Here is a 17,406-nt window from a genome sequence, read left to right as displayed (position 1 = left end):
CGCAGGCTCTAAAGGCGGAGGGCCCGGGTTCAAATCTCACCTCTGGCATCTCCTACCTGTGTAACTTGGAGCAAGCTACTTAATCGCTCTGAGCCTTTTTCTGTATTCCTGAAATGAAAGTGACAGACTAGCTGGGCTCTGATGCTAAATCTATGATTTTGTGACATTTTATCTCTGACTTCCACACCTTTGCCCAGGCTGTGCCCTGTGCCTGGTAAGCTCTTCCTTCATACTTCCGCCTGGAACATTTGTTGACTCTTGGAATCTGTAGTTCTGAACACAAGGCGATGAGGCTTCTAGGTGGCAGGTTCCCAGTCAAATGGACAAATTGTCAAAGGTAAGAGTCAGAAGGCCTTTTCTGAATCTTTTATTCTGTCATTTAAAATATATCATCCCGCTCAAGTTCATACCGTCTGCCATTTTTATAAGCATACCTGCTATCCCTTCATCTGAATCATTGATCAACATGTGATATAGCTGTGGGCCGAGGACAAAAGCCCAGGGCTCTCCTATCTGGCCAGAGGGGGCCAGAACCTCTGAGAGCCTACACTTCCCCGTGTCATTTGCACAGGCCACTTTGGGCCATTCTTGGGCCCGCTTCTGTCTTCTGACTACTCTCCTTTGGGTTCCTCTTCTAAGCCCTGGTGATGCTCATGGATACCTGTCAAGGAATATTAGATAAGGGGAGAGCATCTCATCCCAACACGGCCCCTGAGATAATCTTTGGTTATACTTTGTGTGAGTACAGTGATCATAGCTCAGCTCCCACAAAAGAAAAGCCACCTAGCTATAGGTCACAAGGCTTTTAGAGCAGCCCTCAGGGCTGAATTCACCTTTCTATTTTGGAATTCTTTGACTCGTAGTCTTTGAAAATTGTTCAAGACCACATGGTGCTTTCCAGCGGCATTCGGTGGACCTTTTATGTAGCAAAGTACATATTTCTTCTGACATTATTTTAGAATCAGCATAAAAGCAAATCTTTCTTCTCTCTCCTTTCCAAGAATATTGAGACTCTGAAAGCCAGACTTTTAAAGTTTCTGCCAACTAGCTCCCAAGTTCATATTTTCACCTTGTCCAAATTGGTTCGTTCCAAGGTGGAAGGGACTGATGAGGGAACCGAGGCCTAGGGGGAACCAGGATCTCAGAACTGGAAGGACCTCACAGGTCAGCTTGAGCAAGATGCCCAACAAACAGTCATCTGGGCTTTGGTAAAGGGACATGCGGTACGGAAGAAAGCACCATCTTTCCAGGCAGTTCCTTCTAGCTCCGGATAGCTCGAATTCTCGGAAATTCTTCCTTATAGAACATTAAAATTTCCCTTGTGACTTCCACCCAATTGTCCTGGTTCTGCTCTCTGGCCAAGAAAGTCATCTATTCCCTCTCTCCCCCTGCAGTCCTTGAGGTACTTGAAGACAGATCAGGGTCCCTTCTCCAGGCTGTACACATGGCCAATAGATTCTCAAGTGTCACCATCCTGAGGCCCCTCCCATCTTTATTTTGTCCCCCATTTTGACCATTTTCCAGCTTGCCAATGTCCATCCTAAGAATGAGGCACCAGGACTGAGCCTACCACTCCCTGCGGGGCCTGTCCCTTCCGTGTTCTGGACTCTACACCTCCCTAAACACACTCTACAGTCATAGCAGCCTTTTTGATCATGATGAAGGTGCATTGAGTTCCAATCTGGCCTCAGACAGACACTAGCTGTGTGATCCTGGGACGAACCTCTCCACTTCAAGGGCCGAGATGGCACCTCATTAGGAGGCGGTACAAAGGCAGTGCCAGCCTCTCCCGGGAGGAGCTTCCTCACTTGGGAGTTCCCAGTATCCATGAAATCACGCCCCCACCCCCAGCCCCGATACCCTGCAGACCAAAAGTAGGCTTTAGATTTGAACGTTTTTGTCCTCTTATTTTTCTTCCAATCAAATGCATGTAATTTTTTTAAAGGGGATGGGGATTGTCATGCAGGCAGATGGATAAAAGCTTGGTAAAATGGGGGTAGAATGGAGCAGAATCATGCCATTGTCTACAGTGGCACTCAGCAGCAAGCTGGGCTGCAATCCCTGGGGGCACAGTGCCCCCTGGAGGACCTTTGCTGTAAGTGCCGTCTTCCTGGCTCGGCTCGGCATGTCTGAGGGCAGAGACTCTGGTCTGAATGCTTCTCCTCGGTTAATGCAACTCTTTCTCGGGGTTCACCAGTCTTTCCAGAAACATTTAAGTACCTGCTGCATGTAGAGCCTGGTGGCCATGTAGGCACCGGAGGAAGACGCACATGCATCTCCTGCCTCACCGTAGTCTTGTAGGGAAATACAACACAAACCCTGATCATGTAATACTGCCCCCCTCCCCATTTTATAAAAAGAGCTTTATGGGGAGTCGGGGCACATGGGACAAACAGAGTGCCCTGTGGGGACCGAAAGGAAGGTCATTACTGACCGGGACATCGGAGAAAGCTTCCTCTGGGCACTGGCTTTTGACTTTGGCCTTTGGAGTGGGGGGGGGGGGTCTGGACCTAATAGTCAGTCAGTTACCTGAGATAAGTCTGCATTCATCTGCTCTATTTAGGTCACTAATAACCTGGTTCAACAGCCCAAGGCCAAGCACAGATTCTGCAGGAGACCCTCTGCCCCATTGACACGGAACTTAAGAGATAGGTGACTTGTCCAGGGTGATCCAGTATCAGAGGCTGGCTCTCCACATACTGCACCATGTTCAATCGATCCATCAGCAAGGGTTTATTAAGTTTATTATATAGGTTTCAGGCCCTGTGCTAAGTGCAAGGGATACCACAAATAATTAATGAGAATAGTAAGCATCCATATAATGCTTCAAGATTTACCGAGAGCTCTTACCTTATTCCGTCCTCACAATAACCCTGTGCGTGGGGTGCTATTATTTGCGTCTTACGGGGGACAGGTAAGTGACTTGCTCACAGTCACGCAGCTAGTGTCTGATGTGGAATTTCAACTAAGGGCTCGTCTATCCCATTGGAACATAAGCTCCATGAGGGCAGGGCCTACTTAGAACTTAGCACAGAGCTTGTCACACAGTAAGCGCTTAATAAATGCTATTTGGTTGATCCATTGCCTGAAAATGATCTGAAGGTTTTAGTGAACCACACTCGGTGTGAGTCAAGTACGTGGCACTGGCATGGCAGCCAAAGACCTCTGGTGATTTCAACCTGCCTTGAAAGAGGGAGGCCTTCTGTCATGTGGAGGAGGATCCAGCCTCTGCTTGCTTCCCCTTCTGTCCCCCAGGGCAGAGTGAGAAGCAATGGGTGGGACAGATTTCCTTCAGCAACCTCTGGAATGGAAGAGCTTCCTTCTGAGATGTGACCTCTGTAAATCCTTCCCTGATCATCTCAAAATTCCAGTTAAGCTGTCAAGTATCCAAACCCTGCTTGTCCCCCCAGTGGGAAGAGGGGAGGTAGGCCAGGAGAGCCCTCCATGCAGGAGGAATGGGCTTGTAAAGGGCCATAGGCAGAGATGGCTCCTCTCATGGGCCAGGTTTCTTCAGGCCACACAAATCTAACCTGTGTCAGGCCTCTCCACTTACCTGGGCCTCAGTTTCCCTTTCTGCAAGATGATGCTCTGACCTAGGCTTCTGAGGCCCCTTGCAGCCCTCACTCTGTATGCTCTGAGTGAGCTCTGGAACTATTTCATCCCAGGGTCCCCACCAGGAACAGCTGGTTGGAGATGTTGGGCTCAGGGGCCCCACTCTGTCACTTTCTGCCCCAAACCTCTGGTGTGACCGAGGCCAAAAGGGCAGAGGACAAAAAAGAAGTATCGGGGGACCTGGAAAACATTCAGAAAACCAACTAGAGAATGTGAGCCCAAGTCCCTGCTAAGAGCACAGAGACTGAATCTCCCCAGGGAAGAATCGGGGGCTGGGGAACGTGTGGTTAAAAAATGACCAAGCTGCCTTCAGAAGGAAAGTGAGAGCTGGCTGTTTATAGATGGCACAAACTCCTGCCTTCTGCAGATGGCGGCTGCTGTGAGGATGGTCCGAAAGATGAGACAAGGCAGGACCCTTGGGAAGCCGAGCTCCTGGTGACTGAAAACAGAAATCTAAACAGCTGAAAAGCTCTGCACATTCCTGAGCTTGGGGAGTGTCACCTCCCTTGTCTAGAGACCTTGCTAAGCTCTCTGTCCTTGAAGTTCTTAAGAGGGGTGGAAAGAGGCATGTGAGCACGCTTTCCCACCTAGGGACACACTGTTTATTCGCAGTGTTTACTTTGTGTTCTGAAAGGGTCACCATCCCCAGAAGGCATCAGACACTGGGTGGGGGAGGGGGCTCCTTCCCTGAGGAGGTAATGGAATGCCATGGCGACATCCGTGGATCAGAGGATGCACGCTAAAGCACGACCTGGTGATTTAGGTCAGGACACAGTGTGTGCTCCAGAATGGTCAGGAGAAAAAGATTCAGACCAAGTCCCGCCATCCGTTGTGACCAGTGATCTGCCTTCCAAGGAGTACTACCAGCCCTGGTTTTTTTGGGGAATCCGTTACCAGCCAAACACGGCCTTTTTCTTCAGCTGACAGGACATGGCCTCCAGCTCCCTCCCCTCCTCTCGACCTTCTCTACTGGAGCCAGGCCTTTCCTGAATTGTGGTGCCCAGTGGCCTGAATGAGATCTGACTAGGGCAAAGGAACAGGTGATTGCTTGACCACCTACTATGTGCCAGGCACGGTGCTTGGCACTTGCAAATATTTCACTTGATCCTCACAATAACCCTGTGAGTAAGGAAATCCCAGCTCTAGCTCCTTGTCCTGAGATGATGATGGAAATGAGGAAAAACACATGAGGAAACTGAGACAGCCAGAGGTGGAGTAGCTTGTCTGGGGGCCTATAGCTAGTAAGTAACTAGGGCTGGATTTGAACTTGGGTCTTCTGGATCCAGGCCTAGCACTCTCTCCACTGTACCACCAGCTGCCTCTCAATTACATATAGGCAGATTGAAGGCAGCCTTAGAAGGCAGTGGGTTACCTCTCATTCACAGACTCATACAAAGGCTGGACAACCACTTTTCAAGAAGGGATTCTTACTTAGGTGTGGTTTGGACTGGCTGGCTATGAGGACCCTGGTTACTCTGAGAGTCCAGGCTTCTGGGATAAGCCTGTATGTAGGCCCAACCCACAATACTGGAAATACCTGTCACTTAATTCTGTGCTAACTTAATGCAGGAATTTGTTTTGCTTGACTATGCGGATTTGTTGTAAGGGTTTTCTTTTTCTTCTAAATTTGGGGAGGGGCAGGAGAAAGAGAAAAATAAATGTTTATTAATTGAAAAATAAACTAACGTGAAAAAAAATTCTGTCTTGTCCTACCCAGGTGCCTCTCTATCTGGTAAATCACGGTGAGTCCGGACCGGTCAGATGCAACAGGTGCAAGGCCTACATGTGCCCTTTTATGCAGTTCATTGAAGGAGGAAGGAAGTACCAGTGTGGATTTTGTAACTGTGTAAATGATGGTAAGTGGAGACCTCGCACTGTCATTTAGAAAGTGGATCCATTCTGAAACATTCCACTTCTGACTTTGGAAAGCCCCCAACAAGCATCACCTTTTCAGTTTTTTTAGCAGTGTTTCGGGCATAGCAGGAAGAAAATTTGGGTTTCTCCAAAACATGGCCCTTAATCCAAAATATAAGGTCAGTGCACCAGCAGGAGACCCACCAAAGGACAACACAGAATCCCCTGCAGTGTCAGAGGCTGCGCACATGCCTGTGGTCACTGCTCCGGGCTTGGGGACAGCCTGGGTCTTCTGCCCCAGCAAGCCCCCAGGTGACCTCTCTCTCTTTGAGACCTCCCATATCAGAAGAGGGAGAAGACAAGCCATTGTCTACAGATGCAGCCCTTTCCCCCTGGCCACAGGCAGAAGTCTTCTACAGAATGAGGCAGCCTGGGAGTCTCCTTTGTTATTGTTTAGTCACGTCCAATTCTCTGTGACCCCATCTGGGGTTTTCTTGGCAAAAATACTGGAGTGGTTTGCCATTTCCTTCTTCAGCTTATTTTACAGAAGAGGAAACTGAGGCAAACAGGGTGAAGTGACTTGCCCAGGGTCACACAGCTAGTAAGTGTCTGAGGCATATTTGAACTCAAGTCCTCCTGACTCCAGGGCCAGTGCTCTATCCACTGCAGCACCTAGATGCCCTTTTTCTCTAATTCCAGACCCACACTGTTGTGTCCATCACAAATCTCCTTTTAGGTTCACTCTTCCTGGTGATATGACCTTGCCCAGATCCGGTGACCTCCTGGCCCCTGGTGGTTCTGGCCTCCAGTTCTACTCTTCCATCCCCCATAGCCCCATCTCACCAAACTCCTTTTTTGCTCCCCTCTTAGAGGACGAGGTGGCCCTTCTTCCTGCTCATCCTTTGTTCCTCTGATCCCATCCCCCTCTGTCTCCTCTGGCCCCTTCTCCCCTCAGTCCTCTCTCTCTCTGAATTTTCAGTCTCTCCGTATCCACTCATACCTAACCTGTTACATGGTAAGATCTTTCCCACACTTAAAAAAAACAATCTTCATGTAACCCCAGCAGCCATCACTCTGATATGCCCTATCTCTACTGCCTTTCACACCCAGACACCAAGAAAGGACAATATATGCCTGCTGCCTCCGCTTTCTGACCTCCCGCTTAAATTTTCTTGCAATCTGGTTTCCAACTTTATCACTTAAATGAAATTTCTCTCTCCAGAGTAACCTTAGATGGTTACATGGTGAGCAAGGATCTCATAGCGGCAGTGTGCTGTGCTCTTTCTCAGCCTGCATCCTTCTGGCTCTCTCTGCAACATTTCACACTGTTCCCTGTTGACTCCTTCCACATTTTCTCTCTTCCCTGGGTTTCTGTGACACTGCTCTCTCCCCATTCTCCTCATATCCCCCCAGCACTCCCCAGGCTCCTTTGCTAGATTAAACCTGAATCCTACACCCTACGTGTGAATGTGCCCCAAAGTTCTCTCTGAGCCCTCCACTTCTGTCTCAACATCCTGTGATTGTGATCTTATCGACTGCTGTGGGTTCAGCCAAAACCTCCATGTAGATGACTTCTACATCTGGACACCCTAACCCTAGACTCTCTCATGAACGCCAGTCTCACAACACTGACCGCTTACCAGAAACTCCCAACAGGGTAGCCCACAGGCATCTCAACTCAAACTCATCATGTCGAAAACAGAACTCATTATCTTTCCCCTAAACCTTGCCCTCTTCCTCACTCTCTGATTTCTGTTGAATGGGGTCACACAGGCTCACAACTGTGGAAGTGTGCTGGGTTTCAAGAGAGGACTTGGGTTCAAATCCTACCTTGTGCACTTACTACGAGTGTGACCTTGGATAAGTCACTTACAGTCTTTTGGCCTCTGATTCGTCACCTAAAATGAAGTGGTCAGACTAGTGGGCCTCTAGGGTTCCTTCCAGTTCTGAGTTTTTGATCCCCTGCTCCTTGGACTTCTTTCTCTAAATTCTGACCTAGCTGACCTGGATCACTTCTCTATAAATCCTACAGCAAAAAGGCAAAAGAATTTTCACCCAGGGCAAAAAAAAGTTGTGGGGAATGGGTAGAGAGGGCAGAAGCAACGTAGGCACACTGAGATATGGGCAGAGGGGACAGTCTGATCCTTGCTGCCATAAAAGGGCAACAGAGGTCCAAGAGAAGGACATAATGGATAGGTGGGAACAGTTGACAAGTCAAGCCAACAAGCATTTATTAAGCACCTACTGTGTGCCAGGCTGGGGATACAAAGAAAGCCATGGCAGCCCCCTATAGCAAAGCCCCCACTCACCATGCTAGTCACAGCTCACTGGGGGCCATGCCAACTAGTCAAGCTTTTAATAATCAAATCACCAAGAACAGAAAAGCCTTTTAAGTCAAGTGTTTTTAAAATATATCCTGAGATAAAAGAGTTTTCTTCTGTAGTTCAGTTCAGATTGGAGGGTCCTGGTCTTAAAAGAAAAGCTGCCCCCTTGACCTTCTCCAAATGAAAGTTCTCTTCCTGATAACGCTCCAGCTGCAGCAGCTGGACAAAGGTAAACAAGGGGCACAGTGGCCAGCCATGTCCACCTTCATGTGGCCAGAGTTCCCTTCCCTATCAAGAAATATCACACCGTATTGGTGCAAGGGTTCAGCCCCTGACTCACAGTGCGGCGGATCTGTGCTCTTGGACGCCATCCAAGGATTTGCCAGAACTAATCCTCCTCCTCCATGACAACATTTGAATCACATTAGATTTGGATTTCCCCAGCCAGGCTCATGGAGAGGGAATCTTTTCCCTAATACAGTAATCTTCTCCCCCGTAAAATGCAAACATGTACCCTGAGTCAAAGGCATCAGAGGGAGGCTACAGATAGTCAGGCCCTGCTGGCTTGTGAGGACGCCCTTTGGGTAATCAAGCTGGCCATATCCACAGCTTAGAAAGGTGCTTTCACTTATAGAAACATTCAATAAATAACACTAGGGTTCAGTCCGGCTGGCCCAATGCCAAGGATACCACTCGGTAAATTTCCTTGGGGTAAATTGCAATGAATCTAGCTGGGATCTTCAAGGGTGGAATGAGATAAAGTCAGATGCACACGGTCAAAGCCCCTTCCCACAATGCACTCGGAGCTTGAGATCTCACAGGTGCGCTCGGGCAGCCTTCAGGGGTGCTGGCCGCCATCTTGATGGCCTCTCTTGATGGTCATTGAGGACTTGCTTCTCTGTGTTTATGAGAACACACAAGTGACTTTTCTTTTTTCTTCCCTTAGTTCCACCCTTCTATTTCCAACATCTGGACCACGTTGGTCGGAGGCTCGACCACTATGAGAGGCCAGAGCTCTCTCTGGGATCTTATGAATACATTGCTACGTTGGATTATTGCAGAGTAAGTGTCCCCAGCATCACAGATTAAGTGTTAGCTTGTGATCGTCAGAGACAGCAGAGCCTCACCAAGGAGCAGTTGGAGGGCTGGTCTCAGAAGCAGTAAAACCCTGGTTCAGATCCTGCCTCTGACAGGCCAGCCTCTCGGTTCTCTAGGGAACACCTAAGACTTGCAGAGAAGTGGATTGGTGGAGGGAGTTCCCGGATGGGAAATCCCAGCTCCAGCTCCTTGTCCTGAGATGATGATGCCTAGATTGTGACCCAACAAGAACTGAAGAAGCGACATCGGTTTGTGGGGTGAGGTGGGGCAAGGCTTGGCCTCAAAAGCAGGAGACTGAGAGTAGAGGCGCAGCTCCCATCCAGCCCACAATACAGCCTTGACCTTGTTCACCTCCTCTCTCAAGGGAGGGCTTTCACCCCATCCTAACAGAAGGGCCTTCCTTCCAGTGATTGATTAAAACTGTTTTCTCCAGCCTCTCTATCATAGAGCTGGGCTTTCGATCTAACTCAATGAGCATCATTGAAGGGCCTCCTCCTGTATTCGAGGTTCCGGTGCTTTGTCTGTAGGAGGACACAGAGACCAGCAATGCTACACAGTTTTCAGGCTGCTGGTTGCTGCAAACCAATTAGGAACATTCCCAGGAAAGGATGGACAGGTATCTATCAATATGCATAACGGCTGGAGCTTTGTCCCAGGGTGCAGAAATGTACAATGATCTTTTAAAAAAAGAACTATGCATTCTTTATTCTTGTTTTAACTCCATGTTGACTGCACATACCCCCTTTTCGGCCACGTCAAAATGAGTGAGCCCTACTCATTATGGAGTGGAAAGAGGGTTGGAACTCGGGTTCCAAGAACCTAATTCGAATCCTAAGTCTGACACTTAGTAAATGTGTGACCTTGATCCAGTCATTTAACTTCCTCTATAAAAGGAGGGGATTGGACCCTTCTGTCAAGCTCTTTGATCCCATGGTCTATCCTCCCCCCCTCAGCTAGCAATAAACATTTATTAAAATAGAAAGCAAAGGTACCTGATGGTGCCCTTTTGGCAATAACATACAGCTTTATGGTCCTCTAGTCACCGATTCCCCACCCTTGGCGCTGCCCCCCACCCCTGAATCGGTTTCAGTTCCTTCTTGTGTCACTTGAAGATGTGAAGTAGAAAGCTGAGCGGAGGATGCACGTATGGTAGCTTGCCCCAGGCATGCCGAAAATGCTGGCAAAGGGGAAGAGGTGGGAAGGAAGAGGTTATTAGTGAGAAACAATTAACAAATTCATAAACTCTGCCTTAGCTGAGATGTGTTTCCAAAGATAAATTGACTGTGCCGAATGAGGGCTTTGTTTGCACTTACCTGCCTGGCATTTCCTTTGGGTCTGGCGTCTTCCCCACCCCCACTCCTCACCTAGCCTCTTGGGGTTTTCTAGTTCCACAGAACTTTAAAGGAGTTTACTGATTCTGGCTCCATCCATTTTACCACTGAAGGGTGTTGAGATATACCTGACTTTCTTCGGGTGAATCAGTTTCCCAAATCACATAGAAGCCAGTAGAAGGCCCCAGTGTCCTTTTTAGCGGATTTCAATGAGATTCGCTATATGGACAGAAGTTAGAAAGAGAGTGTCTTACAGAGATAAATTCAGAAACATGTTGATAATTTTTCATTGTTCCAGTTTAATGTTAAGTTTGCCTCAGTGCCTCTGTATTCCCAGTACCCAGGATTCCTGGAGAATGTGAGCATGGAAAGGGACTAGAGAGGGGTTTTTTTAGCTTTGTGTGAGTTCAGAGGAGAAAGGCCAGGCGGCTTTCCTCGTCTCATGGCTTGGGCCCAAATGGCCAGTTTGGCCTAGGTGGCTAATTCCAACTTACCAGATGCCTTTGGGGTTCTCCTTGACCCTGAACCTCAGCTCTGTTACTTAACCCAGCATGGGTTGAGCAAAGGAGGAGGGGAGGGAGGAGCAGAAGTTGAAATAATCATCAACCCAGATGTGTTTCCACAAACAGGTGAAATTTCCTAAAATATAAGTTTTACCAATGGCAAGTTGGCTTTCTTCATGAAAAGAAAATTCCCAGCTTTGTTTTAGTGAAATTCACTTTGCCTTTTGACAAATGCTATGCTTAATTCTCTTTTTTTATCTTGGAAACAATAATTTAGTTGATGGGGTAGTCATCATTTTGCATGAGAGAAAGCTGTGCTTCAAATCATGGGCTCAGAACGTGGGGTGGGTTTGCTTAGAAAGTAATAATGGGAGCAGCTAGGTGGCACAGTGAGTACGGCAGCAGCCCTGGAATCAGGAGGACCTGAGTTCAAATTTGGTCTCAGACACTTGACACACTTAGCAACTGTGTGACCTTGGGCAAGTCACTTAACCCCAATTGCCCTGCCTTCCCTCTCCTTAAAAAAAAAAAAGGAAAGGAAAAAAAGAAAACAATAATGGTGAATTCACTTCTGTGGGTCCAGAAAACCACAAACTTTTATTAGGTTTAGACACAGAATAGTTTAAAGGCTTAGCACAATATATTAACATTAGTTGTGTTATTTATGTAAATAGCAAGAGGCAAGCTGGGTAGAGTGGAGAAGAAGCCAGCTTTGGAACCAGGAAGATCTGGGTTCAAGTCCCGCCTATGATACATGCTGGCTGTGTGACTTTGGACAAGTCACTTAACCTTGCGGGAGACACAGAAAAACAAAAATATGGTCCCTGACTTCAAGGAATTCATGTTCTAATGAGACAAGCAGTATGCAAATATCTATGTGCATACAAGCTATACCCCTGGGGGACCAGGAAAGATAGGGTTTGAGGTGAATTATGAAACCAGAGAAACCAGAAGTTGAGGTGAGGAGGGAGGGCAGACAGCCAGGACTGAGGCTCAGAGTCTGGAGGTGGAGGGTCATATGTGAAGAATAGCAAATAAGTCAATGTCGCTAGATTATATGGAGGGGAGTTAAGTGTAGGAAGACTGGAAAGGTAGGAAGGGGTCAGGTGGTGAAGGATTTTTAAGACCAAACAGAGGTCTTTTTAATCCCAGGGGTGATAGGGAGCCAGTAGAGAAGGTTTTTGACTAGAAGTGGGTAACAGGATCAAACCTGCACATTAGGAAAGTCACTTTGGCTCTCCTAGGTTACTTCCCAGAGACCCTTTGGCTAAACAAAGCACAGATTGGCATGAGGAGACACCCAAGCCAGGCAGACCAGTTAGAAGTCACGAGGATCTGTCCTGGCATAGTGGATAAGTGGGAAGGGGGCTGAAAATGATTTGGCAATGAATTGGACATATATATATATACATACATATATACATATACACGTATGTGTGTGTGTGTGTGTGTGTATACTGGATAATAAATGGGTGAGTGCAGGCGAGAAGCTGAGGATGAACCTTGCTGTGAGCCTGGGTGCTTGGGGAGCTGGTGATGTCCTAACTAGACAGTAACAGGCCAGTTGGGAAGAGGGGAAGGTTTGGGAAGAAGGACAGAGTTCAGTTTGGGAAATTGTGAGTATGAGATGCCTATTTGTGTATCCAGTATGAGATGTGCACAAGGCAGGTGGGGATGAGAGACTAGAACTTAGAGACAGGTCAGGGCTAGATCTATAGATGAGTGAGGTATCTGCACAGAGATGATAAGAATGGATGAGATCACCAAGGTAGATAGTATAGAGAGAAGAGAAACAAGGGCCTGGGATTTGAATAGAAGAGACCGTGTCAAGGAACGGTGGGAAATAAAACTGAACATTTAGGGCAAAGCTAGATGATGGAAGACTTTGGAATCCAGGCAGAAGAATTGGGATATTTGCTCTTAGGAAAGGAGATTTTTGGCTGAGGAAGTTACATGATGCGATCCATATGAGGATGGATTTAAAGAAGATTTATATAGGAGCAGGGAGTAAGCAGGATAATCTAGAGCGGGGAGGGCCTGCAGTCAAGAAAACCATGTCAGAAATAACTCCAGATATCTGGGTGTGGGTCACAGAGTCGGAGACTATCAGATCTGGCAGGGGCCTCAGAGGCTGCCTCGTCCAGTCTGTGTGGACAAGGAGTTTACCAGAGACATGATCCTGCAGTATTTACCTGAAAACTTCTACTGGCAGAGACCTGGTGCCCCAGCAGCAGCCCATTCCAATGCTGGGAGAGCACTGATCTTTGGGGTCTAAACCTGTCTCCCTGAAACTTCTTCCCAATGCTCTGTGTCTATCCTCTGGGATTAAGAAAAACAAATCTAATTTCCCTTTCTCATAAAATCCCTCCAAATGTATACGGATGTCCTGGAGATATCTAAAATGCAGTATACTAAAATCTTGGGGCAGCTAGGAGGCAGTGGATAGTGCAGTGGCCCTGGAGTCAGGAGGACTTGAGATCAAATCTGGCCTCAGACACTTACTAGCTTGGTGACCCTGGGCAAGTCACTTAACCCTGTTTGCCTCCAAGAGAGACAGAGAGAAAGAGACAGAGAGATGACTAGTTAAACAAAAGACAAGTAAGCGAATGAATAAATAAGTGAAATAAGACAATACCTTCCCCCTCCCCCAAGCCTCCCCTTCTTCCAAATGTCCTTCTCTCTGTCCAAAGCGACGCTGTCTTCCCCTCTGCCCAGGTCTTTCACATCACTATTATTTCTACCTCCTCAATCTCACCTTAGATCCAAGTCCCTGCTAAATCATGTTGAGTCTACCTCCACGGAATCTTGCGTCCAGACTCTTGTCTCCACGCACAGAGCCACCATATTAATTCAGACCCACATCACCTCTTGCCTTCTCCTTGATGTCCTTGCCTCAGGTCTCTTCCCACTCTGATCCCATCCTCTCCACCCAGCCACCAAAGGGATTTTCCTAGCCTGCAGGACTGACTGCGTCACTCCCCTACTCAGTCACTTGCAATGGCTCCCTATTCCCTCTAAGATACAGTATATACTCCTCTGTTTGTCTTTTAAAGCCCTTCACACGCTCCAACCTACCTTTACACATGTGTAACCTACCTTTCCAGGCTGCCATACTACAGGCCACGGTCCAGCCAAAGTGACCTTCCCTCCGTTGCTCACACATACACACCATCTTTTATCTCTGGGCCTTCCCATTGGCCAGTCTCCTTGCTCTCCCTCAGTCTCCTAAGCTCCAGGGCTTCCTTCAGGATGCATCGTCATCCCCATCTTTAACATGAAGCCTTTCCCAGCTGCCCAACTGCCTGCCCTCCCTCCTTAAACCATATGTCTGTATTTTGTATTTCTTCTGCCCTCCCTCCTTAAACCATATGTCACTATGTTGTATTCCTTCTGTGTGTACTCATGTGTGTATACCATCACCCATAGAATGTCAGCTTCTTGAGGGCAGGTGCTGGCTCACTTTCGTCCTTGTACTGCTGGGGCCTAGCGCAACGTCTAGCACATGGAAGACGGTTAATAAGCATTTGTTGATCGTGTTTTTGAGGGCCAAGGCTGTGTTCATTCTGGAATATACTGAGTTTGAGCTGATTGGAAAGGCGGTGGGTGGGAATGTCTACTAGACATTTGGTGATATGGGTCTGGGACTGTGAGAAGAGGTGAACCTCACCACTCAGTGGTCATCCAAATTAACACAGGCCTACATTATGAAACAGATTCTATGGAAGTCAGGGGGATAATAATTGACAGCTCCCACTGGTCTCAGTTCATCTGTTTCTTCAGCCCACCATTGATGTGATCCTGCTTGAGAGGGAAAGCTAGATTCATAATGTTTATATTAATAAGAGATTGTTTTGGGGTCGCCTTTTTAAATGAAAGCCAGATTCACAATGTTTATACTAATAAGAGATTGTTTGGGGTCGCCTTTTTAACTGATCCTGTTTCTTACTGGGAGCTGTGATTGCTAATAGAATAACAAGAAAGACTGTGCTTCCACAATGCTGTCCTCCCAACCTCCCTAGGAGGCAGGCATTGCCAGTATCATTCTCCCCATTTTACTTATGAGGATACCAAGGCTTGCAAAGATGACAGTCTGCCCATGATCACACAGCTAATAAATGCCAGAGCCAGAACCCAAGACTAGAGTTATAGCTAAACTTACCACAGAATCTCAGAGGTCATTTAGATCAGCCTGTACCAGCAGAGGGATCCCCTTTACAATGTCCCTTAGATGTGCAATCAATTTTTAAAAATGATTGAAAGATTTTTATCATTCATAATTATAATAAAATGCAGAATTTGCTTTGTGAGATCCAGGTTTGTCCACTCTCATAATGTTGAGTGAATTTGGTGCTTCCTTCTCTGGCCGGAGTCCATAAAGCTGCTCTGAGATTTTTTGTCTCTCCTAAATATTTTTGTAGGAGCAGAAGTGAAGCCTCTTTTCCTCCGTGTCCTCTCAAACAGCAGTAAGGACTCACAGCCAGAGTTCTGAGGGGCGGCAGCTGGCCCGTGTTATGGGGTCTCTGCTAAAACGGATGGAAGGCACAGCAGCATTTAATTTTTACCAGAAACATGTCCGGATTTAGCCAAAGCCCTTACTGACATGCTACAGGCTGGGGGAAGAAAAGGAAGAAATTTAATTTTCAAGTGTAAGGATATCATATTCTCAAGAGTAGTAGTAATACCAATGATAACAGCTGATATAGCGCTTGGTCATGTGCAAAGTGCCTTACAAATACCATGTTATTTGATATGCATAATAACCCTGAGAAGTAGAGGTTATCATTAACCCCATTTCACAGATGAGGCTTATAAAGGTTAAAGTGACTTGCCCAGGGTCACACAGCTAGCAAATGTCCGGTGGAATTTGAATTCAAGTCCTTCTGACTCCAAGGCTAACATTCTATCTACCATAGAAAGGCATGCAAAGTAAGTTGGAGTGAAGACGGACAAAATGCAACATGATTCAGATGTTTATCGTGCCATTTAACTCAATGCAGCAACTATCTGTAGCCTGTGATGGGTCCCACACAAGTCCTTGCCCTCAACGAGTTTACGTACAATATATATGTAGATAAGTAAATAACAAAATATCTCCAAAGTACATTTAAAATAATGGTAGGAGCACAGTCTGGTGGGGGGAAAGGACACAGAGAGATGGAAGGGGCAGGAAAGGCTTGAAGCAGGAGGTCTCACCAGAGCTAAGCCTTAAAGGGAGCTTGGATTCCAAGAGAGAGAGGTGAGATGCATTCCAAGTAAAGGCTTGGAGGTGGGAGATGAGATGTGGGATACGGGAAGTAGAAAGTATGAAAGTTTGGATGGAAAGTTGAACGTACAAGTGGAAGTTAAGAAGAGGTAAGCCTGGAAATATAACAACAAACAGTAACAAACTGTTTAATATAATAAATAAATAAAATATAACAATGAACAAAGTAAGCCAACTAGCTATCCTGGGACAGGCATGCTAGAATAGCTCTGCCTGCTTCCAGCCAACCACCTGTGCTAAGTCCGGGCTTGAGCACTCAGAGGAGAAGGAATCTCCTGGTGGCTCCTGGCTGGTGAGAGGGAGGGCAGCTTCTGCCCGGGCCCTGGTACGGAAGAATTCTCCAGGATTCTGAGCCAGTCTCTCCACCATTTGTCAGAGAGAATCATCTTGGGATGCCATGACCATGAAACCACTGGGAGGTGGGAAGAAAGACTCGGCTCCTCAATTGTCCTAGGCTCATCCATCTGGAGGCCATCTAGTCCAAACCCCTTATTTCTACAGCTGAAGAAACTGAGTCCAAGTTGGTTAAATGACTTCTTACATGAGTAGTTAGCATCTGAGGAAGGATTTGAATCCAGGTCATCTGACTCTAGATCAAAGACATGCATATTAGAACTATGAGTTACCATCTCATATCCATCAAATTGGCAAAAAAAAAATAGTTCAAAGCAGTGAAACCCAGGTTGCCAGGGTTGTAGCTAAACAGGCACCTTGATTCACTGCAGAGCAATATGGCAGGATTCAGGAAAAGTTCTCCCAGTAGTCATGCCCTTTGACTCAGTAATTCTATTGTTGGGCATATGTCTGAGGGTGTGGAATGATCAAAGATGCCATGGTCACCCGCTGCATCCCAGGCCATCGCCAGTCACCCTGACTCTTGTCCTGCTGCTGGATTTCGATGACCCTGGAAGACTAGAGTGAGGCTGATGACTCTGTACAACTCTGCCTCACTTCAATCCAATTCACACACTTTTTTAAAAGCAGAACCAGAGAGAAAAAATGGAAGAGTGGGAACAACCAAAAAATCCTGGTATATAAGTAATAAGAGCCAGTATTTCTGTAATGCTTTAAGATGTGCAAAGCATTTTATATGTGTTATCCTATTCAGAGGGGTGATGGAGAAATCATCTTTAATGCATATATTTCATACAGTAAAATGAATTAACTTAAATGTTCATGGTTATTAAGTAAATTTAATTAGTTATTCTGATTTGCAGCCTAAAGTTTATGACAAATCATTTTTTAAAACTGGGATTGGTGGTTTGAACTGCAAGGACTCCCCAGTGAGTCAGCCTTGGGCTCGCCCCAGGATCAGGAACCTGTAATGTCAACATCTTGGTCATTTTTTTTTTTGGCAGAAGTAGCCACATCATGGGGTCAGTTGTGTGCTGTAGTTGTTAGGTCTGAATTATTAGATGACA

General features: G+C 46.8%; 1 protein-coding gene across 2 annotated transcripts in view; it reads left to right on the top strand.

Annotated features, from left to right (window-relative positions):
• Positions 1-17,406, top strand: part of SEC24D (SEC24 homolog D, COPII coat complex component) — a 116,559-nt gene that overhangs the window by 62,758 nt on the left and 36,395 nt on the right. For both annotated transcript variants that reach the window (XM_036762721.1, XM_036762722.1), the window contains exons 9-10: positions 5,330-5,468; positions 8,737-8,852. In XM_036762721.1, the coding sequence (XP_036618616.1) occupies positions 5,330-5,468; positions 8,737-8,852 (255 nt within the window). The remainder of the gene's footprint in view (positions 1-5,329; positions 5,469-8,736; positions 8,853-17,406) is intronic.

Source organism: Trichosurus vulpecula, chromosome 6 (genome assembly GCF_011100635.1).
Source record: "Trichosurus vulpecula isolate mTriVul1 chromosome 6, mTriVul1.pri, whole genome shotgun sequence".
NCBI classification, from domain to species: Eukaryota; Metazoa; Chordata; class Mammalia; order Diprotodontia; family Phalangeridae; genus Trichosurus; species Trichosurus vulpecula.
The sequence above is the reverse complement of the archived record's forward strand: the minus strand, read 5'-3'. Positions and strand labels throughout refer to the sequence as shown.